Source organism: Phoenix dactylifera, chromosome 9 (assembly GCF_051530095.1).
Source record: "Phoenix dactylifera cultivar Ajwa chromosome 9, Ajwa_hap1_PhDact_Kaust_v1.1, whole genome shotgun sequence".
Taxonomy (NCBI): domain Eukaryota; kingdom Viridiplantae; phylum Streptophyta; class Magnoliopsida; order Arecales; family Arecaceae; genus Phoenix; species Phoenix dactylifera.
This window is the reverse complement of record NC_143198.1, coordinates 19,000,929-19,025,596: the sequence shown is the minus strand read 5'-3', so window position 1 is coordinate 19,025,596 and position 24,668 is coordinate 19,000,929. Positions and strand designations below refer to the sequence as shown.

The following is a 24,668-nucleotide window of genomic DNA, read 5'->3' as shown; positions in this document are numbered from 1 at the left end:
GACGTTATTACCAGTGATGAAGTAATAAACTGTCGACAGAAGGGTAAGCAAGATGGGGTTGGTTTCTGTGGCCGCTGCCGCCGGCCCCTGACAACCAAGTCCAGCCGAATTACCCCACCAACCCGACTCCCAAAACCCGGTCGCTTCGCTTCTCGCCGCTCCCTTCAATCCTCTTTGGCTCGTCTCCCTCCCCACGAGAATTCCAACGCGAGAAATTTCTGCACGCTTGTTCTCCCTTGACCGCTCTCTCTACGAATAAATTTTCTGTCGTTTATACTTCTTATATCTAATTCCTATTCATTTGTCTGTGCGGGTTGTTTGTTTTGGTGGGGAGTCGGGTTTGGGCGTTGAGCTCTCCCTTTCTCCTCCTTCCTTATTGCTCTTTGATTTTTTCTTTTGGGTGGGTTGGTAGTTGACTCGAATTGAAGCAATCTTTTCTTTATGATCTCATCATCTAATCGTGGTGTAATCTTGAAGAAATCGCTCTTATCTTCGATCTTAATATTTGGAGCTCGATTCTGAGGGTGGTGGTTTATGGCGGCAATGGATGGGCGGAGGGGCGGAGAGGGGTTTGTAAACCGCGCGGTTTTGCTGCTGCTTCTTGGGTTTCTTGGGGCTTCGACGGCTCTGAGGCCTCTCAGGGAGAGGGCTTCTACTGCCACTGGATCTTGGGATGACGAGGTTTATCTCTTGCTCCTCCTTTTTTTATGCAAAATTATATCTTGTTCTTTATTGCTGTTTTTTCATTGTTTTTGCTGAATTTTTAAGTGTTCTCTGTGTTGATGGATAAAAAGATGGGTTTTTTTCTGTTCTTATTTTCGGTTTTTTTTTTTTTGTTGTTTTTTTTTTTTTTTGGGGGGGGGGGGGGGGGTTGGTTATTCTGAGATATGTGAACTCCAGTTGACTCGAAGAAGAAGCTTTGACGCGTTGGTTGATACACGGAACGATGCTATTAAGAGTTTGTTGAGAGATTTTAGGATGCTATTGATGAATTGATTGGTTTGGAAAATTCATGAGACTTTGATCATGACTCACAAGCAGTTGTATGTCCATCGGTTCATTCTTGCTGTTTGTTTACTTTGTCTTAAAAAAGTCTTGTTTTTGGTGAATTTCAAGTAAAGCTGGTCCTTTTTCCCCGCGTTGGAGGTTGCTGTGGATTCAGATTTTGTAACTGGGAAAATCCTAGAACTTGCTTTGGGGACACTTGTAACTTAGCGACTTTGCTATATGAATACAGTTGACATGGTTTAATGGGTTGAGTGATGCTTGGACGCTCACAAAATTGGTTGGTTTGTTTAATTCATGACACATTGATCATGAGCCATTGTCTGTCTATTGGGTCTTTCTTACCTTCATACCTTCTTGCCTTTTCGTTTCTTCTTTTCTTTTTTTTCCTTCTGAATTTAAATATGTTTTGTTTTGGTGATCAAAAGTCGGCTTTTCCCCATATTTTGAGTTAGTTCAGATTTTGAGTTTTATGACCAGGAAACCTCTAGAACTGGCTTTGGGGACATGTGTAGCTATCCGAGATTACAGTCAGGCTACAACTGACTTTAGTTGAATAAGCTTTAATGGATTGAGTGATGCTAGGATGCTACTAAAATCAATTGGTTTGGTAAATTTGTTACACTTTGATCATGAACCACTGCCTATGTAATGGATCTTTTCGCCCACTCTTGCTTTTTTATTTTTTCCTTTTCTTTATTTGCTGAATTTGAAGTGCCTTTTGTTTTGGTGATTAAAATGTTGGGCTATATTGCATTTTAAGTTGGTTCATGTTCACCATCCTATAATCGAGGAGACCTTGGGGGACACTTGTAGCTATGCAACATTGCCATCATACTATAGTTGACTTTACCTGAAGAAGCTTTTATATAGGATGATGATGCCTGGATGCTATTAAATGAATTAGTTGGTTTAAATCACATTGATCATGAGCCCTTTCCTGTGTATTGAGTTTTTGGCAGTTTGTGTTTTTCTTAGTTTATTTCTCTTCCTTTTCTACAAATTTTTCTTCTTGATTCCCTTGGTAAATATTCTCTTAATTTCAAATTAGAGTTCTGAAGAGAAAGCATAGGCATTGTCTTTTCTTGGTCATTCAAAAAACTCAGAAGTATTATTGTATCTCTGACATGCTTTGCAAGGCCTTGCTCTCTATTATCCTCATTCATCTATGACCAACTCTCTTTCCACTTTTTTTAATACTTTGTATCTTTCCTTTTAGCTTGTCAGGTCATTAATCCTGCATGCCACTGCAATTTTATTTATTGTTGTGCAACTTAAATTTCTAGGAACCTATCTAAGTCTAGATGTTTCTTGATGGGCAATCTTTTGTTGATATTATACCTTAAAGATATAACTCCTTGTATTGACTACTTAACTAAGCAATTACATCTCTTTTCCCCTTACTTTTCTCTGAATCCTTGCAACTGTTCATGTTAGACCATTTAGTCTTTTTCAATTTCTAATCCCTATCTATATCCTCTAGACACAGAGTTGAATGAATGCTTGTAGTTTCAGTTTTGAGAAGCACTCCTCTAGGCTTCTAGGTTGCAATATTTAAATGCCAGAAGTATTTCATTCATGTTAACATGAATCTAGAAACAAGTAAAAGACATGGAATATTAAGAAAGAAAAAAGAAATTATTAGATTGCACATATCACAAATTAATTAAGAATTGTGCTCTTCTCGAGGTTATACATCTGAAATTCTATTTATACACCTATTCAGGTGACATACACACACATAGTGCTTGTAATCATATAAAATTTGGTCAGAAATAAAGCTATAACTTATGCTGTTTGACCATTTAGTGGGACTGATCTTGAATTATCCGTCATTAATGACAATTATAGACACATGAACAATCTAGATAATTCTGGTGCCTGTCCATCTTTTTTCACAGTTGCCTTCTCATTAGGAACTGATGGGGATTCTCTGATATGTTCTGTAATCATAAAGTAGGGGAGGAGATATGAAGTTCTATTTGTGACCCGGCGTTTCCTAATTGATCGGCCTTCCCAAATTAGATAGGTTCATCACTTCATGTCAATGAACAACTGATGTTACTGTAATTGATAGGCAGTAGAGAAATAGTACATAAAGTGACAATTAGGGCTGCATAGAAAGTAATTTCAAAATTTGACACTTGTTCAGTGGCCACAAAAACGTATGTTTTTTCTGTTCCAAAGACAATTCTGCATTTGTTCTATAATATACAAATCACTCTCGATCCAATTTAAGCAATTCAATAGCATTTTCAGGAATCAAGAGAAAGAACTTTGGATGACAAGAAGAACTACTGTGATAAACTTTCTTTGATAATAAATTGTTCTTCATTGTATTGTCACCAACTTAAGAAGCTCCAGAAACTTGACTTATGCAGATCAGTATTGATTTAAGGACTACGATGGTGGAAACCTGCTGTTAGATTGTCATATATGGTTATTTCTTAACATTTTGTTGTTATCTTTATGGAATGGTGATTTCTTTGACATGTCCCATGCTGTGAGTGATGTACTATTATTAACAAATTCCTGTTACTTGTGTAACTTAAGATGGAAGTCAGTGTGATATTTGAGTTAGCATAAATGCCTCTATTCATTTCTTATTTCTAGACCATGATGAGGAGCTTATATGCAATTACTTATTTCTGATTGTTTTTTTGTTCATTGACTGTTTCTTCATACAGAGGCTTTTCCTTAGAAGAGATGACAGGGACATGAGTTCTTATTCTGCTTGGAATATTACAGGAACATATAGAGGTTTGGTTCCTTTCCTTTTTTATTTCCTTATTAGTATATCTAGTAAGTCTCTCAAACCTCCTTTGTCAGCCACTGCTCTGAAGTAGCTCTATATTTGTTTCAATATACATCTCAAGTGTCCTTTTCAAGTTATTTTCCTATTTGTTTCTCTGCAATTTTCATTTGTTAGCAATTATTGGATGACTAGCAATTATTTCCAGTAAGAATATTAAGAAACAATCCACTTGTTGTTAAAAAAAATGTCTTTTTTGTCTGTTGCATGTACGTGCTACTGTCTCTTGCCTTTATTGTCAATTATGCTATTCTCTCTTGGTCTGCTAATGTCTGACTTTTAACATATTTGAATATTTGAGATCATCAACCATTTTGTTTATTTCGTGTATGAAAAAAACACCAACTGATTACCTTGACCAAAACAATACTGCAAATAGGACCAGTCATTATGAAATGTGGGTAAATAACTTGAAGAAGGACACGATCTCTCACATAGGATTCCAGCACTGTATTTACAGTCATCTGAAAACATCCCAAGCTGTTATTTTGTTCCTAGCATCTGATGAAAGGTTTCAGCACTGTTTTTCCCCCTCCTCTTTCAATATCCTCCAATATATCATGTTTTGGTACTTGAAATTTTCATCAACTGTATTTGAATTCGAAAGTTCAAAATTGAATAGTGAGAATCACATTGAACCAAATCAATTGTTGCATGATGTTCCCATGAATTGACAAGTGTCTTTGAAGCAAAAAGTTGCTTGTGCTAGTATTTCTGATCAAGAAGGTGAGCTACAACAATCATGAATGAAATTTAACAAACAAAGCAACTAGGACCGTCAGTACTCGATACTTGATGTCTCTTAGTCTAACAATGCAGCTTCAACAGTATTTCTGTATGACTGTTGATGCCAAAGATAGAGTACATCTACTCAATTTGGTGCTCAGACTCAGTTCAGAAAGTGAAAGAGGAACATTGATTATTTATAACAGCATGGTCTGCCGTACTGGTCCGTACTGGCCGGTACGGGCCGGTACGTACCAGTCCGGCCTGGGACCGGAACCGGATCAGCGTGGAATCCGGTACCGGTAGTTTATTGTTGAAGAACCGGTACGGAACTGGTTCGAACCGGTACGCCACCGGTACGGGACCGGTTTCGTACCGGTCCGGGCTGCCACCGGTACGCCGACCAGTACCGGTACGGCGGACCTTGTATAACAGTTTTCTGTGAATACCTACTGGAAACTGTAAAACTACATGTAATGGGATAAAGTGGTGAATAATCACTGTTTCGTTGTAACCTAACAAGGTAATGTTTTTTCTATGGATGTTTGTTTTAATGCTCAAAGGAATAGTTTGCTTTGTTAAGAATTTGTTGATTTTAATATTTCTTTATGAAATACCTTTCTGAAGCATAGTCTGACTAGGGTGAGAAACTGCTATTCCGTGTTAGAATTTTGTGAATGGTAGCAAATTCAGTGGATGTATCATGTGATAATACTTGTTCAAAATTATAAAGTAATTTAGTACAAATTTCTTATATAAAGTCCCAACAATAATTAAAGTTTTTATCATCGACCTTGTTGTATAATAACTTACATTGTAACAGATGTATTAGCAAATTCATTGACTTTTTAGTTGGACTAAAGGTGCTAGTGCATTTTTCTTCTAAATTGTAGTTTGAACTCATGTGACTGAAAAATGTATACTCTGCCTGGTAAAATGGTGCTCACTAGTCATGTTCTCCTAGGACTCCATATATGTTAGTTTCTGATTGTTCTGCTGTTTATATTTGAGCTGCAGGAAGGTGGAGCTTTGCGGAGACCATGAATGGCTCTTCTCGATTTCTAAAATTTAGGAAATCTAATGGTTTATCTGTCTTGGAGTTAGTGAGCACCCCAACAAAGATAAGTGGTGTACACTATGTTCAGGTAAGACAGATGTTCTTTCTTTTGCCATCATTATCATTGTTGTTGTTATAGTTATTATTGCTATTACTTGTGCCAGCACATGATTTATTTTGATTGATATCTTCTTTGTCCATGTGGTTAAGAAAATAAACTTAGTTAACTTGTGCTTCATTCTCTTACCATTCTGATTATGGCAAGCAATGATATTATCCTCACCTTTCTCTTTTATACACTTAAATCTTATTTTCCATATGTAATTGCATATCTAAATTATCTCATTTATCTCTCATATCGCATTATCCAGCTTCACTCTGCTGCATGTCTCTTTAGCAGTTGCTACTCTTAAGTCTGAACTTCCTACCTATTAATTCTTACATCTTAGTCACCTTACCTTTTTGCATGAGGCATAACTCCACTAGTTTGGAAGTTAATGTAAGTAATCAGAATGGTGATGTCAATGGGCAGACTTGATTCCATCATGTTCTGTATGCATCCAATGGTTATCAGGTCATCATTAAGATGAAAAATGGAGATGCAGAAGCGACATTTGACTGTCTTCTAGGTGATTATGTGAGATCCCTATTCTGGGAATGCTGTTACATAGATTTTGTGTCTGGTGTTTTATACCCTGTTTGCTTGTTTGCTGTCAGTGGCCATATGCAGTAGAGGTTAGTGAAGGTTGTAAGGTATATTCTCTCTGTAAGTGTTGCTCATATGCATAGTAGAGTGTAATAAGAGGGATAAGCTATTGCTGAAGGTAATGCTAGTGAACTTGACAAGTATTTGTTACCTAAGATGGAAAAGAACTACTAGGGCTTCGACTTTGATCGGGTTCCGGACTGTATTTAGCGGATTTCTTTATATGGATGAGGATGTAGATCAGAAATTTTTTGAAGGTAGAACTGTTTGCTAGCAAAGTTGGTGCATGTCTGTTATATATATGGTTGAGAACAACTATAAGAGCTTCTTCTTTAATTGATTTTGTGATTTGTGATTTTCTTTATTTGGGTGAGGGCCGTGAGGCTGTTGATGAGAAGATTGTTGAATGTAGAAGGGTATGCTTGTGAAGTCGGTGCATACTTGTTTTGTATAAGGTTGAATATAGCTGCTAGTGCTTCTAGGTTACTGGATGCCCGCTTGTGATTAATGATTTCTTTTTTTGGTCTTGGATAAGCATGATTTATTACAACTGGATCCACAAATTCAGCTTTATTACTTGTTTATGTTTTGAATTTTTGATAAAATAAAATATGCCTTTCCATGAAATTTTTGTGATTACAGGGAGCAGTAACTTTTCATGATGTATTTGAAAATGAACATGATAATGGAGTTGCTTGCGTGAGAGTGGAAGGTGTGTATATATGGCCCTTCAAGCAACTTCGAATGGTAGCCAACAGGTAAACTTCTTATTTTTAGCTGCACTTTTTTATTCTGTTGTTTTCTCACTGAGTGTGGGGACTTGAAAGTATTGTGGACAAGGAATACTTGACATGGTTCGATAATTGAACAAAGTGATGATTTTTGTATCCAGGAAAAAAGCTGGCTGACCAAAATCTTCACATGGATGTATGCTGTAATTTGGAGACTTAACTTTTTTGATATGATTCTTTGTTAAGGTTGTTTTTTCTTGTCCTTTTTTCTCAGTGTCTATGTGTTTGGGGGGGAGAGGTGGGAGGGGACTGGGTTGTTGAAATTTGCTATTCAATACAAGTTTCAGTTGCTGTGATTATTTTTTTGAGGAAAAAATGACTTAAAACCATTTACTTTTAAGCCACTTGTGAAGTTTCTATGCTGCTGGTTGTCAGCTTTTCGCTTCTGGCTCTTGGGAGGTGCCTGTCCAGTTTCCTTCTCTACAGTACCAGATCCAGTGATGGCTTCTGCTGTCATATATGTGGACCTGGTTCACTTGATTGTGGATGTAAACATGAGCTGCCAATTTTCCCCTCCATATAGTTCGTGATGGGATAATATGGCATAGTAATTATAAGAGGTTTTCCAATGGATCCCCTTTGATTTTCCTTTTTTTTCGCAAATTTCAATCTGTGTAATACTATATATAGGAGCCATGCCACCTAAAAATATTATAGTATATTCTGGAACTTGTTTTTTGATCCATCTTCTTTGTCATCATTCCTTCTGCTTTATTAAGATTGATGAATTTTTCAAGTTGATGATAATTTGCTAAGGGATCTCCATTTCTATTGACAAACTTTTCTGAACTGTGTCCTTTGTTCAATTTGAATAGGCTTGGCATTTTAAGTACCTGAAATCCACTTTGTTGTATTCAAAATGGAAATGTTGAGAGAAAAAATTAATGTATCATAATCATAGAGTTTAGACCAAGGTACGCCGAACCGGTACTAGTCGGTATACCGATCGGCTACTGGACCGGTTCAGTACTGGTTCGGATCGAATCGAACCGGTATCAAACCGGCACCTTGGTTTGCCCGCGTTGTGGTACGCACTGTGGCCACTCCGCGTGGCCAAAAAGGCTACAGTGCGGACGCTGTGGCCACTTCGCATGGCCAAAAAGGCCACAGCGCGGAGCGCTGTGGTCAAATCAGACCACAACACGTCCGTGCTGTGGTGTGGCAAAAAAAAAAAGAACCGGTGCGAACCAATCGGTTCGCACCGATTCCTAGCAGAACCGGACGGAACTGATCAGTTCCATCCGGTATGCCTTAAGTACTGGCCGGTTTTGGGCCAGTATCGCTTGGTTCCGGCCCCATAAGGTCGGAACCGTTTTTCATTGCCGAACCGTACCGGTCAGAGCCTAGACCAGTTCGGTACGGGCTGAACCAGGCGGTACAGGTTGAACCAGCCGGTACGGGCCGGTTCAACATACCTTGGTTTGGACACGTGATTATTTCAGTGGAAAGTTATACTTTTAGTGACCTTTTGCTTGCTTATTGTGGCACTAGCTTTCATATGTTAGGTCATGGATGATACCTTTTTTTTTTGGCATCACTAGATATAGTTCAACGATTGCTATTGGATCAATTTGGAGGTAGTAGATGGAAGAACTATCAGTACCTTAATCATTTTTTATTTTTGCAACTAAATCTTTTCTCAATTATTTGTATGTATGCTTAATAGAAGTTATTTTCTATGTTCCACTGGAAATTCTGATTTATAAAAATGTTTATGTTCTGATACCTTTTATAAACATTTTCTTAATTTGTATATATTATTTGTGTACTTTGGCTTATGTAGGAGCCTACAAGCAGGCAAGGTTTATCTGTTTTGATGTAATTAATTTGTCATTTTGACTTTGTTTAGGACTGGAACTAATGCAACTCAATTTTATACATGTTGCAGTGGAGCAGATGGTGAGCTACGTCAAGAAGAGGATTACTTTTTGTCAAATCCATATCATTTGGTAACCAGTAAATAATTTCTAAACATTAAGGCTTTCATTGCGATCAGATTTTTATTTAAGTTAATGATCATGGGTGTTAATTTATATATAGTTGGCGGCATTCGCTTTGATGACTCTTTGTATTCTCTATTATTTCTTGTCATGTAGAGTGGTCGAGATATATTTGGTTTGTTAAAATTGATTGGTCATGAAGAAGCTAATCTACTGCTTTCTATATAGACTGTGATTTAGAACAAAATGCATGATCTAAACCAAGATTCGCCGTCTTGGTACCGGTGCCACACTAGCATAATGTTGGTATGGTACGATACATAATTTTTTTGGCGTACCGAGTGTCGGTACGCCACCCATATTGGGTACCGGTATGGTACGGTATGCTTCGTACCGGCCTGTGTTACCGGCCCAAACACGGACCGATCTGACATACCTTGATCTAAACATTGCAGAAGATCTGTCTATGCTAGCTTTTTTATCAGACCGTGCAGAATGTGGACTCTAAATGAAAATCATGTAGTTTTTTAGATATAATGGAGATCGTGAATTTCATATTTTTGTTGTTATATGTTTATCTATTAGGTCCTGATGTTGAAATCTAGTCTTGCAGGTATTAGTATATGGCTTGATGCCGTCATATGTGTGCTTTTGTTTTCTTTTGTCTTTTTGGGGATGTTGAACTTACTGTTGTGCTATTGACCTGCAGTTCCTAAGGTGTTTCTGTTTGTTTTGGTACCAATATAGTTTCATACTGTATCAAGGTTTTCAGAAGATGATATGCAGTGATAGAAAATGCTTTGTTTTATCACAATATATGCAGTAGTAAACAACTAGGTGCACAAGTAAATCCTGCTAGTGTATTTGCATGTCATGAAGCATTATTCTTATTTTCTATACAACACAATTAAAAGATGAGTCAGCTACTACCCATCTATCAGGAGCAAGGTATGCTGAACCGGTACCGGAAGCTGTACCGGCCGGCGATCGAACTGGTTCAGTGTGTTTGGTACCGTTTCGGTACCAGGCCCATACCGGGAGAGCCCAGCCAGAGCTGGAGCCGGAGAAGGAGAAACAACGAGTGCGGGGGAGGGAGGGAGAAGGAGAGGCCGCGGACTCCTGCGGAGGGCCGCAGGGGTGCGATGGAGGTCGTGGGGGCGCGGCGCAGGCCGAGGCCGCGTCCCATGTTTCTTTCGAAATAGGGGACGCGACAGCGAAAAAAATTGGAGATTTTCAAAATAGGGGATGCGGCCGCAACCTCGGCCTCCGCTGCCCCCTCGCGGCCTCCACTGCCCCCCGCGGCCTTCGCAGGCGTCCACGGCGACTGCTTCTCCCTCCTCCGCTCGCTCGCTGTCTCTTTTTCTTCTTCGGCTCCAGCACGAACCGGTTTCCACGGCGAAACTGTACCAGTAAGCCACCGGACCGGTCTAGTACAGGCTGAACCCGCCCGTACGGGCCGGTTCAGCATAACAGGAGAAATACTAAAATATGTGCATATAAGCATTCATATGTGTTTAAATTATAATTTTGGCTTATCACTTGGTATTCATTTAATCGATAAAAAATGAACATCGTGGGGATGACTATCCAGGTGACCGACACCTAAATAAGGGTTACTTTGTGCAGCCAATTGGACATTGCCAATTTACCATGATGATATTATGTTTGAAATTGATTACTTCAGGCAGCGTAAACATCTAGATACTTTTGATTTGATTGTATCCATTAGCCTATCATCTGAAAGTGTAAGAGAAAAATACTTTCTGTCAAATGGTATGCAATCATTAAATTGATATAAAGATTTGTCTTGTCAAACTGCTAATCCATCGATCTGATAATTGGAATCAATTTGGCGCACTTATCAAACAGCACTTTGGGTCTTCTAATGAATACATGTTCTATATGATGAATAACCAATAAATGATTTACTGATATATGGCTGAGATCAAACGATATCCACAAACAATTTTATTAGCATCTCTCTATTTTGCCTCCTTCACACAATACATGATTATCTCTTATTGACAGTAATTCTGAGAAAAATTATGTACAATGATGTATCTAATTTAACACCAACGGCAACATGTTTGTGCATGCTAATAAAATTATATAGCAAATGCAATAACATGATCAGCACAAAAACATGCAAATTCTAATTGGCACAAAATTGTGCAAAACTATGTAGTAATATTACTATTTTACATTGATACTTATATTAATAACAATTCTACATACAATTATTGACGTGAAAATATCAAGACAAGACTAGTTGCTTAAACTAAACCTTTCCTTCCTGGTTGTTATTTAGCTATGAAACTGAAACTAGTAGAATACCAACTTGTTAGTACATAACAACTATGCAAATATAAATGTTAAGATATACCAGCCTTGATATGCATGCATATCCTTACCTTATCCCATTTTCCATCACTGAAAATAAAAATCCTGTTTCTGTTGTATTTCCTCTTTATATATGTTATCAAAATGTAATGTTTGTGGCTTTGTGGTTTGGGTTGTAATAGAGCATGGTATGTGTTTTTTAGGTGATGTTTATAAGATATATCATTAATATAAAAGAGGATTCATGGTATCATGTGTAAATGAGTTAAACATGTAGCTTTGTTGAGAACATTTCTGTTAATCATCATTATTGTGCTATCATGAAAATTCGGATAGTGTTAGAAGTAAAGCTTTTCTTGTGCATGGTTTCATATTTACAAGCACCTGGTGGAGCCATGTGCTAATACTTGGCAAAGACAGGTATAACATATGATGCTTAGTAATTTTTGGAACTGGTGATTGCACTACAGCAATGCTGCTGTCATTATGATCCAGCGAAGAAGTTGACACGATGTCCGCATCCAATCATTTGTCATTTGTTATATATCATCAATCTCTTCAGTTTCTTGCACAAGTTGGTACTAATGTCCTCGTTGCTTTAATTTCTAAATGCATGCTTTGCATCCTAACTGAATCTCACCATCCACCAATAGACCAACTTGTCTAGGTCCTAATTGCCAATAGGCCCTACACTTAATAATCTGTAGCATGTAATTGTAAACATAATCATTAAGCCCTGTCCAACTACTTGGGGCTGCCTCTTCAATGATCAACTGTGATGCAATCTTCAATATTTTATCATCTTTATTTTTGTCCATTGGATTGTGTACTAAGTCCTAGAGACAATAGAATCTAATTTAGGTCAGCTCTGGGCTATAAAAGGAGCTATATGGGTGTACTAGTTTCACTATATGGCATTCTTCATTGGCTTGGTGTTGAATGTAAAACCTCTGGAACACGAAAATGTTCTCATTGGCTAAAGCGATCAGGAAAAATGATGAAAAGTTCTGATTTTGTTAACGAAACCCACATGTTAATAAACAAAGTTCATGTTTTACGTGAAGGTCTGATCTAGGGTTTTCCTGCATCAGTACTCTTTTCACTCTGAAATTTTGAAAATAGTTGACATCTAATCTGCTACATCAGAATAGACTACAAAAGGAAAGTATCAGTGTTATCAATTATTATTTCATGTACTCTTGGCAGTTGTTAAATATTTCTTCACTTTTTAGGGAAGTTGTTCTTTTCTTTTTCCTTATATGAATGGCATAACATGGAACTATCCTTTCCTGTTTATAGGGAACTTAGACACTGCATATAACCATTTGCATATTTGCATTATATTTAGGTGAGATATCTATGTACATAAGATGGAAAAAGAAATGTCTTGATTGGGTATCAATTGTTTAATCCCACTCATGCATGCTCTGATTTACTCCTTTGCATTTTGACCTATCAGCTTTTCAAGATATCTATTTACCAAGGGCATTAACTCTTTTTAGTTATTTTCCAACATATAAGTAATTAGATTTCAATGGCATCTTTTGTCTAACAGCTTGGAATGTTCTCCTCTCAAGTGTTTCAAGAATCACCTCGAGATAGAATTCCAAGGAAAAAATGTAAGTTTATTTATTCTTAAACAGCTTGTGTTTTAAAGTTTAATATCAATCTAATCTTGTGTCTGCACTCCTATCAGCATTCACTTATGACATGGAGAAACGTTGTAACATAGAGATTGCTGCTCAGGTTTCGTGTCTCTCATCTGGCCAAAACGGTACCTGACTCCTTTATTTCATTTCTTCCCATTGGTTTTTTATATTACTTCATAAGTTTCATTGTCAAATAATTAATGTATTATTTTAATATATTATGAAGCTGGTATTATTTGTTTTCTGGAATCATCATTTGCACTCTGTTTCTTCTCAATTATCTTGGCAAGATTAACAGAGATCAATCTGTTTTCCTTCATAAAATTTAACTTGTTGCCAAAATCAGAAACTAGTAGATTTAATTAATTCATCTTAGTTATCCTGTTTTCTGATCTCTCTTTCCACAAGGAAAGAAAATGTTATTATTATATATTTACAATTTTTTTGTTGTATCTCATGTATCATTTATGATACAATAACATGCTGAAGCTCATGTCATTCCTCTACTTTTATCAATGCTTGGGTTGGCATCATCATTTAAAAATGTTGAATTCCTTAAAAGTTAGTTTGTGATTTGACTGATGTTCGATGTTCAAATTTTACGGAGTCAAGTTCAAGAATAAATTAGATATGTAAGGTACCACTTGAAAATATGAAATAATACCATTGCAGTCAAATAATTTCCAATTCATTCCCTACATCTAAATATAAATGGAAATTATATAGGGTCATCATTTATTCATTGTTATCCAATTCTTCTAAATTATAGCTCTTGGCATTTTATATTGGTATTTCCTGGATTGAGACATCTAGGAACCATATATGACAAATTTTATGTATGTTAAATGGTTTCTAAGAAAACACCGTCAATGCTAGTCCCAAGCCCCTGATGACAAATGTTGCAGGGCTGACTTTAGGTTGACAGCTAGTAAAAAAAAAAAGCATGTCAAATTAAAATTCAAGGGCATCTTTTGCTTTAGTTTAAGTAACATTAGAGACAGCCCTAAAAAGGTATACTAGACAAAAGTGTATTTATGAAGTCTACCGAAATAGTTGGGATGACGCATGATGGCTATGGCCATGTAAATGGTTTAAAAGAAAGTGTGGAGTTTCCCAACTTTTTTGGAAGCTCACCATTCAAGTATGCTGCTTAAAGTGTTTCCTAAGTTGTATGCCAGTTCCACTATGTATGCCATGAAGTATGGTAAAATGTTAATTTATTCGAATAGTACAAGCCTGTCTATATAAATGAATCAATTGAATCATCGAATGTTTAAGTGGCTTTGCAATAAGCTTGGCTCTTGGGCATGCCGATGATAGGCTAGGTCCATTACTTTTGTGTTTCAACTTTCTAGTTTTCAACTCTACATCGTACCAGTAGGCTGTGATATGCTATATATTTTAGAATCAACTAAGGTAACATGGGCGTGTGCAACTAGAACCTCAAGGAGGCGCCCTTAAGGAGATGAACTTTATTTTATGGTGAAGGATTTAGAAAGAGTATAAAGTACATTTTCCCATGTTTACACTAGTTACACTAGCATAGTACAGTACGTACATGATGTGCCATTCTGAGCCATGTTGATCATATGCTGGGCATGTCATTCCATATGGGCCGGTACGTACCGGTCCGGCCTGGAGCTTGCCATAGCAGCTCAAACCTCCGATCAGGAAATGAGAGTTCTAACCGGCCCTAGCCCCCAATTCTGAACAAACCGGATCAGCATGGAATCCGGTACCGATAGTTTATTGCTGGAGAACCGGTACGGGACCGGTATGAGACAGTTCGTACCGGTCTGGGCCGCCACCGGTATGCCGACCGGTACCAGTATGGCGGACCTTGATGGAATGCTTGATGGAAACAATGGGTTTGTGTGGCCCCATATCAGTCCATACTTGTGCAGTTGTGCCTTGTTGGCACAGAACGTACCACTGTACCATGCCACTAGCTTATTGGCATGGTACATATTGTACAATGGACTGGCATGGTATGAAAAATTAATCCATGAAGTGGACAGGATTTGGAAGTGCTTTTCTTAATAGAGTAAAGCTTCTCTTTTATGGTCACACTTGAGGGAGAGGTCAGATTATCTTCTTTTCCCCAATCCCTTTTTTCCCCCTTCTAGCGATTGTGTTTTATGTTTTGTAAAAGAGCAACAGAGTATAGAAAAATAGGAAGCATTTGCCTTTTCCTTTTCTTTTCACAAAGTGCTAGGATAACAGTGATGTTAAGATATCTGAGCCTAGACATTTTGGCTAGTTATCTTGTCTTGGATGTATTGGAGAACTGTCCTTTTTTTGGTAGAAGAGGCCCGCAAGCAATGGGCTGCAAAAAAAACACACGCACACAAGAAAAGAAAAGAAGAAGTCAAGGTGGGGTTTGAACCTAGGTTTCTGGTACAGCCATGAAGAGACTTTACAGATTTTGTAAGCTGGCACCTTCATTAGAGAGGTGTCCTTTGTCAATATGGTGATGGAGAAAACGTGAACTGAAACTATCCTGATGAGGCTGATGCTCTACGATTTGGGACATGTCTCTACATACGCTTTCTATTTTATTTCTTTCCCCCCAATTCTATACCTCTTTTTGGTCTTCAAATTGAAATTTGAAAACCATTAAGAAGTGTATGTTGTGAGGGAAAACTTCACTTTTAGATATGTGAACATTCTGGAAGCTGAGTCCTTCAACGAACCAACATCTGACGTATGAACAATTGAGTACCTCGATCTCCCTTGCAGATCTATGCTTTATTATATATGATGAAACATGTTAGATGTAGTTCATTTTTTCTTTTTTAATTTATTTGATGATTTAGTTCCATTTTCTATAATACTGTGCTCGGCAGTTTGTTTGGCTTTATTTGCTGGGAACTTCTCTGGTTAGCAGATGGGGATCATGAGCGTTATCGTTTGGAGGGTTTAATGGAGAGTCCGGCTGTGGATGATGATGGAGAGTGCTTCTCACCAATACTATTGAATGCCACATCACTGAACATTGAGGTTTACTACAACAAAGCAGTTAATTATACACTGATGGTCACATTTGTATCCTTCATGAACAAGAAACTCATGTCTTAGTTCTGTTTTTTTACTGCATTTTTCCCTTTGAAAACCTTGACATTTGACACACTAGATCTCTTTTCTCCAAGTTCTGCTGCTGCTAAGACAGATGGAGCATAGCAATACGCAGTCTGTAAGATCTTCTTATGGTTATTAAAGAACCCATTTCTATCTAGAATTTGGTGATGCAAAGCATGTATGCTTTGCATATCCCAAATATACAAGATAGATCTTTTTAAATTTTTTCTCTTGTCTGTTGTTTTACTTAAACTTTTACTTTAGTATTTTACTCTTTTGACAGGGTGCTGCTAAACTGTCTATTCTAATGATTGGGCAGCAAGCTATTATGGATGCGTATTTGTGTCTTGTACATTTGACTGCTGGGATCTTAGTTGGTGAGTGTCATGTACGTGGTAATAATTGAAGTATTTGAGTAATACAGCTCTGAAGGAACAAGTAAACATTCTGTAATTAGAACCTATATTAGAAGGTTCTCTCAACAAGTTCAAGTCATGAAGTCCTTGTTTTTTTTTTAAGTGCTAATTTTCCATGTTATTCAATTTGATACCCTTAATGACCTTTACTTTAAATATAGAGATATTTGCAGTGGACGTATCACTTGACTGTAGCTTTGATAAGTCAAGCATAAATCATAGTCATTGACATCAGCACAATCATCACATCTTGTCCCAACTACTTGCAATCAGCTATAGTCATTCTTTACCATTTCCTGAAAGGCTACATCTGCTTCCCTATTCTACTTCAAAACTTTTATTGTCATCCTCAAATCTTCCATGGTCTGTCTTGGCTCTTCAACATAACCCTGTCCAATCTGATCATTACTGGATATGCTAAAATTATCTTAGTGGATTCACCAACACTCCACCAGTAATCATTGCATCCCTCACTTTTTTTTTTTGCTAATGAATTAATCCTCACCTTAGCCTCACTAGTTTTACCACATAATCACTGAAAATTTTGCATGTCCTCCACTCGCATCTTATTCTTGAACCATCTTTGTTGCTGGACATTTCAAACAACATACTGTTTCTAGCAAGTTCTATTTCACTTGGGTTCCTGTTGGAAACAATGAGCCCGCACAAAATCCTTGGTACCTTGACTTAAAAATAAATAAATAAAAGAAAACTGTGTATCGTTCTATTAAACTTCACTGCATGGTATCCAGATCTGTTGTTGGTCATCTCTGGGTGGCTCAGCAGTGAATAATTACAACCTTGATAAGCTTTCCCTTCTACTCAAGTGTTCTGTCAGAATATGTCTGGTTCTTCGTACCAGCACTAACTTTTCCTACTAACAACAATGAATATCAAACTTGGTAACTGCCACGTTATTGTTTGTGGCAAACACGTAGTATGACACTGTTGCTACTCCTGATCAGCCTAAATGCTTACCTAGTGGTTGAGGCATATCAACACAGAAATATAGCTTATACTGCATGGCATGGAATTGTAGCTGCAGCTTCTAAAATTACACGAGTAGTGCTCTGTTTGTTCTCTAATATCATATTATTAGCAAAGAAGATTGGTTTGATTGTTTATTATAACTTAGTTGGTATCGATGTACTTTATGTTTAAATGCAACAGAATCTGTGTAGATGTGGAGACTCCAAGGTATAGTAGATAGTAGGTCCGCAATCTCGGTATTGAGTTCCGTATTGGTACGTTATTAGAATAGTATGGTACAGGATAGTACGGTATGATATGGTACAAGACAGTACGGTATGATTCATACCATGTGCTGAAATAGCTCTCGAGCTATTTTTTTCGCTGTACCCCAATACACCTTGGTACGGGTCAGTATAGGTCAGTACGGGGCCCATACCAACTCAAATATGATTTTCATACTAGTTCCAACCTAATACAGTATGGTATGCCCAGTACTAGGCGGTTTAGGATGGCATGGGAGTCCATGGTAGATACATATATGTGTATGATTTATACATGCACATATATCTATGCGTTTTTGCATGCATGATGATTTCTGGATCTCTTTTCTTTTAGGTTAGTCAAGGTGTCATAAAACCTTGTAAGAGGATCTCTCTTGTATATTTATTATAAATTGCAAGACAAGGCCACCTGGATAATTTGCTTTGACAAAGGGAAATATAAGAGGCCAAGGAAACAATCCATGGCCAACTTAGAATTTCTGTAGATGTCAAAGGAAAGAGACTGTGATTCTATGAACATGTAGATAGTCTGGAGTTTTTCTTTTTTTTAAAAAAAATCTGAATTTTAGATCAACTTCATGAAAACATAAATCTCACTCACTGATAAGTACACAGGACACTGAACTCAGATTTTTATTGTGACTTAAAGTGTCACTTACTGTTTTCCTCTTTCTGTGAAAAAAATATCATACATGCAAGCCAGCAATATGGCATACATGTGTGAAGCTACACATGATTGTGTGAATACAAATTTCTCACCCAAGACCTTAACATGCTTCCCTGTTATAACTTTTGAATCGAAAAAAAGAGCTTTTGTTTGCTGACATAAGGATTACCAATGGAGTTGCACTTGTCTGATTTATGATCTAGGTTATTCCTCTTTTCTTTTTCTTTAACATAAAATATATTATCTTACTCAATGTTCTTGTCTCAACTTATGACTAACCTTATCCACTTTTTTATGTTCAAACTTCAAAGACTAACTTGGCTTGTTTGTGCTTACAGAGTCCCTATTTAATGCTTTTGCAACAGCTGCCTTCTTCAAATTTGTCATTTTTTCCATTTTTGAGATGAGATATCTTCTTGCTATATGGAAGGCTAGTAGACCTATGAACAATGGAGAAGGTTGGGAAACAATGAGGCGAGAGCTGTCAATGCTCTACAGCCGTTTCTGTAAGTACTCTATCTGCATTTATAGTTTATATAATCTCAATTATATTTTTTTCTTGCCAACTTAAGGGATGCACAAAATAACTCAATTTTTAACTTTTTGATTCTCTTTAGCCATGTCGATAGCTGTTTGCTACAATGCCACGCTTCATCTTGAACTATAGTGCATATACCTAGGTATTCCAATCAACATGCGGTCTCTTTCTTTGTACAAATGTACACAAGTAATTTCATAATATTGTCAAGGAAAACTCTTGCCATTTTTTCACTCTTAGTTTTATTGGGAATTAAAAAGCAATACACCGAACAAACAAGAGGTTATATTTGAAGGAATATCAGTGTGGAATCTTTGTTTTTTTTATTTTTTTGAGAAATGAATGCATTGAGCCTGAAGTAAGATTCAAGCACAAATTAATTTTCTATTTCTTTTAAGGTTTTTGAAGAATGAGTTCTCATTTTAGTAGATCACATTAAAAAGAAAAACCAGGCTTATTTTTGTTTTTTTTGAAAAATTAATAATAAAAAGTTTTTTTGCAAAAGTGGAGGTAAACTATTTATGCTTCGATTTATTTCAAATTTGTTGTCCAGTCTCTATCTGCATTCAGTTTAATGAGTGTTTTAAGGAGATATAGTTATTTATCTGTGTTGGCTAATATTTGTTATGTTTTACCATTGGATATAATAATTTATCAGATGGTATGGTTAATTAATACAATAGTCCTCATTTTCCTTTGCCAAGTTGTACCTCTAAAATCTAATATTCTTAAATGTGTATGCAATATGTTTTTTAACCATTATGGGATCTCATGGTTTATACAAATATGAACAAACAGGAGTATTTCATATCTACATAGTTTACAATATTTGCACCAGACAAATAGAAGAATGTTTTCAGTTATGAAATTAGCAGATCACAATAAAATTGGATGGATGCACATCCCCAACTTGACTTCATTTATTCCGATTTATCATGAAATGTGATTAAATAACATGAAAGACTAGACTGTATCCTAATTTCTTTTTTTCCCTTTTTTTACATTTAATTAGTAATTGTTTAATTCTGTATGGATGGTTTGGTCTTCATGGCTTGTTAATTTAGGCTATGGCTTATCCTTACATGAACTGTGAACTTGATTCAACTAATCATAGTTCCTCCAGCATTCATATATTACTTTATATGAAAAGATGTGGTTCCAGTTGTGGTTTATTACATGCCTAACCAATTTGTTGTGCTTTGCAGATGGCATTCTTTTAGGAGGCATTCTTGTTGTGTATGAGTTGCACAATTTCTTGCGTCCTATTCTTTTCATTATGTATTCCTTTTGGATACCCCAAATAATTACTAATGTAATTCGGGATACAAGAAAACCCCTGCACCCTTATTATATATTAGGCATGACTCTCACTCGGCTGGCAATTCCATTATACATATTTGGCTGCCCAAGCAACTTTATGCGTATTGAGGTTGACACAAATTGGTGCATATCTTTGGGAGTATTCTTGGGATTGCAAGCATCAATTCTCCTCCTTCAGCATTACCTCGGTTCTCGATGGTTTATTCCTCATCAGGTTTGAGTTTTCTTCTCATTTTTTTACATTTTCATTTTCTAATGTGCATGCTTATGCCCAGTGCAATAGGTAGTACATAAGACTTGATATTGCTATGGCAAATGATAGAACTGACCTTGAGAAAGAAACTTGTTCTTAAAACAAATGAACAGCCTGAAAGTGACACAGGACAGAGGGAGAAGAAAAAGAAGAGGGGAGAGAAGAGGAGGAAGAGAAGAAGAGAAGAGAGGTCGGCAGGAAAGAAGGATATCTCTATAATATGTAATCTTAATAATTCAAGCTATGTTCTTAATAACATAATCATGGGTTTATATAAATAGCCCGAAACCTAATAAGAGTCTGCAAAAAAATAAAATACTAGAGTCCACATAAAATTATAATACTAGAGTCAACAAAATTCTAGTTCTAAAATCCATACAAAAATAAAATTTTCTAATTTCTATATTTGCGCCTAACATAAGTGTGCCTAGATTCCTTATTAATGGATTGTCCTCCGTCATATTCTCCCAATTGGAAAGAACTTGACTTTTTTTTTCTTTTTTTTTTTTTTGCTAAACCGGGTGATCTATACAACACATGTATGGATGCACCTAATAAAGTCGGAAAACAAAACGTCCTGGAGCTCCCGAGGCAGCTCCCCGTCCCCTACCCATAGGGTACTACTGGCATGGTTAGCCACATACGTGGCCCCAAAGAACTCGACTTTGGGGAGAGGGAAAAGGCAGGACAGAGGAAGAAGGCAGGGTACTTACATATGCAGAAGAGGAAGAGGCAAAAGGCCAGCTCCAACATGGCGTAACAGAGGAGCAACAAGGGAGCAGTGAAGATGGTACGGCAGTTGTGGTGGATTGAGGTTTGCTCTAACACCAAATTGATGTAGGATAGGGAGAAGAAGAATAAGAAGAGGGGAGAGAGGAGAAGGAGAAGCAGAAGAGAAGAGAGGAAGGCAGAGAAAGAATGATATCTCAATCATTCAAGTTATGTTCTGAATACTGTAATTATGGGTTTATATAGACAAGCTAAAACCCTAATAAAAGTTTCCATAAAAATAAAATACTAGAGAATATATAAAATTCTAATGCTAGAGTCCACAAAATTTTAGCTCTATAGTGCACAAGAAAATAAACTTATCTAATTTTTATATTTGCGCCTAGCATAAGTGCGCCTATATTTCTTATTAATGGACAATCGTCCATCAGAAGGGTTATCATAGATGGTTGATATGTCCAGGGATGGAAAATTATAAACTACATTTTCTAATTTCTGTAGCTTCAATGGTACACTTGCATCGTTATTTCTTAATATCTGGGAAGTATGAAGTTATAGTACAGTTACTTTTTTTCTTGTAATTATTTTTTAAAATCTCATTGCCAACTATTGGCAGATTCTACCTGAGAAATATAGCTACTACAGGAGGCTTGAGAGTGCTGTGACTCGAAATACTGATTGCGTCATTTGCATGACTGCAATTGACCTTACACAGCGGTCAGATGACCACATGGTACTTAGGAACCTGTGCCTTCAATTTCATAGACAGACAAAAAAGTAACTTTTTGGTTCTTGTTTTCTTGAAGAAAGGTGGACTCAGAAGGCTTGCTTATCCTGCAGGTGACCCCTTGTGACCATTGCTTCCATTCCGGCTGCTTGCAAAGATGGATGGATATAAAGATGGAATGCCCAACTTGTAGGCGTTCCCTGCCCCCAGCATAGGACGGAACCTGTTCTGTAGTTCTAGATGCGATCAAACATTTAGGAACAAATCACAGGGTAATAATTGGATGTCAGAATCCAGTTTCATTGTCTTTTGTTCTCTCTCACTTGCTAGATCTTTCTGTTGCAGGTCAGGATGGAAATTTGGGGGACAATCTTTGATTACTTTATCTCATTGCTGGAGAACCATTTAATATAGAGGAAAAGAAAAGTACATAACTGCACGGTTAGACACATTTTGCATAGTTCATGTAATATATGCAATCATGTATCATTTTAGCTTGTTCTTTGCTGGGGCAGTCTCCTCCGAGCACGCTGCTGTACATTTATGTTCCAATGTTGGTCTGAAAACAACTTGGAAAGCAGAAGCTCAAGAACCAGATTCAGTACACATTACAGCAAACTCAAGTGTACTGACATCAAAAAAGTGTTAGGTGCTATATAAATCTATATATTCTGAAGATCCATGTAAAGTTTTTAGTTGACTTTGATGGCAGGCTGGCAACATGCAGCAATTTCTCATGGGAATGTTTTTATATTTTGTACTCTCCAATTGCACTTGCGAGCTTTTTTGCTATCTGCTGCTTTGACGTTGGAACTACTGTAAAAAACATATTTAGTCTCGTTTTTTTGGATTCTTTTTCCCCGTTTACTTGTGAGGTCAAGTAATTGATTATATGAAAGCACCCAAGAATAGTTTTGTTGGGGGTGCCAATTTGGCTCCTTTTGTAAAGGTACCGGGTATTGTGATACCAATACAAAAAGATTACCTAGGAATAATTATGCCTTCAGCGTGGAGGATATCGTCCCTTTTTGTAGCAAAAAGAAAAAGGTAGAAGGAAGTATAGAATGTGGAGAACTAAGTTGAAGTTGACTAGAAAAAGGCTATGGAGAAGTGTCGGAAGAGTCTTTAATTTAATTGTAGCCTTAGCCTACACTAGGAAGAAAATAAGGTAATAAATGTCTTGTGACCAACTTGCAGGAAATTTGGGTTTGGGAGTATGGTAAAACGGGTGCAGGTGAGCTATTCAACACTATAATATTTTCAAAAACTATGCTCTGGCGATTCCAGTATTTATTGTAACTAGTTATAATGCATCTTCCTACTAAAGATTTTTGAGTGCAAGTTTTGAAAGATTCTACCATGGATCATATTAATATGTTGCCTACAAGAAATTATTTTAAATTTATCTGTTATATCTGTATCCCAAAAAAAAATCTGTTATATTATATTGTTGATCTAAATAAGTTTTCATGTTTTGCTACGACAGACAAATCACAGTGAATTTGGGGACTTTGAAAGACACTGTACTTTTATTTTGCACAACGTTATAGAAATCTCAGTTTCAAGAGAATTTTTACCTTGTACTGCTCGTTCTTGAAGTCGAGCATTGCTAGAATTCTGTTCTTATAGAAGTTTAGCATGGTTTAAGGCAAAAATCTAGTTGGAATTGAAAAGCTGGGAAGTTAACTGTTCGATGTAGTGTTAGGTTAGGGTAGATTAGCATTAGGATATAATAGATGGTCATAGACGTGTCCATGCATATTTTAAACCATTATTTTAAAAAAGGTAAGAGGTCTTTTTTTTTGTGTCATATATTTCAATGTTTCAGCATTGTCTGTGTAATTTTAATGCATTTTAGTGAGGAAGATGGTCGAGCATGATGCTCATTGGATCATTTCATCACTTGACGAACTATTGGCTTTCTTTCTTTTGCACGCGATTGCTGGGGGAGAGGGGGGTGTTTGTGAGAAAGGAAGAGGCAAGCCTCTTCCTTGGAGCACTAAACATGTTCAAAGATTTAGATTTGCATTTAAAAGAAATAAAAATAAAGCAAAAAAAATGTATGCCCTAATGGCAACACTCTTAAGCTTGGCAGCTAAAAGTTTTGGTTTCAAGCATTATACGGTAGACTTTTAGGATACACGTAATCACAGTACATACATGGATGCATGCATGCATGTATAGTGCGCGTGTTCATAGATATGTATATACATATGCATATATGTATCTATAATACTCCTAAAAGCAAACGGTGCTGGGCTTTGGTTGTTTAGTTTTAGTTGTCCTCCATGAATTATCCAAAATGGTCCTACACAATTCAGTGAAAGCATACAACCTTTCTCCCTGTGTAATAAAGAAGAATAACTACAAATATTATTGGCTATATAATGTTGAATCTGACATTAGTTCTTAGAGATCCTATTTTATATCAATTTTTAGTAGATTTTTGTGACAACTATAGCCATGACTGTTTAAATCTATATGAATATTTCAAACTAGTTACAAAAGGCAATCTGAAATATGTATCCAATTATAACCTCTGATGTTTCAAAGAGGGGAAAGAAAGATGAAACTCGAGATTAATGCTAATGCTCAATAGAACATTCTCTCTCTCCCTCTCTCTCTCTCTCTCTCTATAGTACTTTGCTCTTCTCTCTTCTT

General features: G+C 36.8%; 1 protein-coding gene across 3 annotated transcripts; it reads left to right on the top strand.

Annotated features, from left to right (window-relative positions):
* LOC103695890 (transmembrane E3 ubiquitin-protein ligase FLY2-like) lies at nt 1-22,744 on the top strand. Of its 3 annotated transcripts, none has more exons than XM_008777334.6 (15): nt 1-681; nt 3,693-3,765; nt 5,561-5,688; nt 6,949-7,064; nt 8,986-9,046; nt 12,933-12,996; nt 13,074-13,151; nt 15,914-16,071; nt 16,160-16,219; nt 16,388-16,481; nt 18,779-18,946; nt 20,184-20,512; nt 21,897-22,013; nt 22,121-22,279; nt 22,353-22,744. In XM_008777334.6, the coding sequence occupies exons 1-14, from the start codon at nt 535-537 to the stop codon at nt 22,220-22,222; spliced, it is 1,695 nt and encodes a 564-aa protein (XP_008775556.4). In that variant the 5' UTR covers nt 1-534; the 3' UTR covers nt 22,223-22,279; nt 22,353-22,744. The 3 variants fall into 3 exon arrangements, with proteins under 3 accessions (XP_008775556.4, XP_088560461.2, XP_088560462.1); XM_088704335.2 differs by having other exon boundaries at nt 4-681; nt 22,358-22,744; XM_088704336.2 differs by lacking the exon at nt 21,897-22,013 and having other exon boundaries at nt 4-681.
* Nucleotides 22,745-24,668: the final 1,924 nt, after the last annotated feature.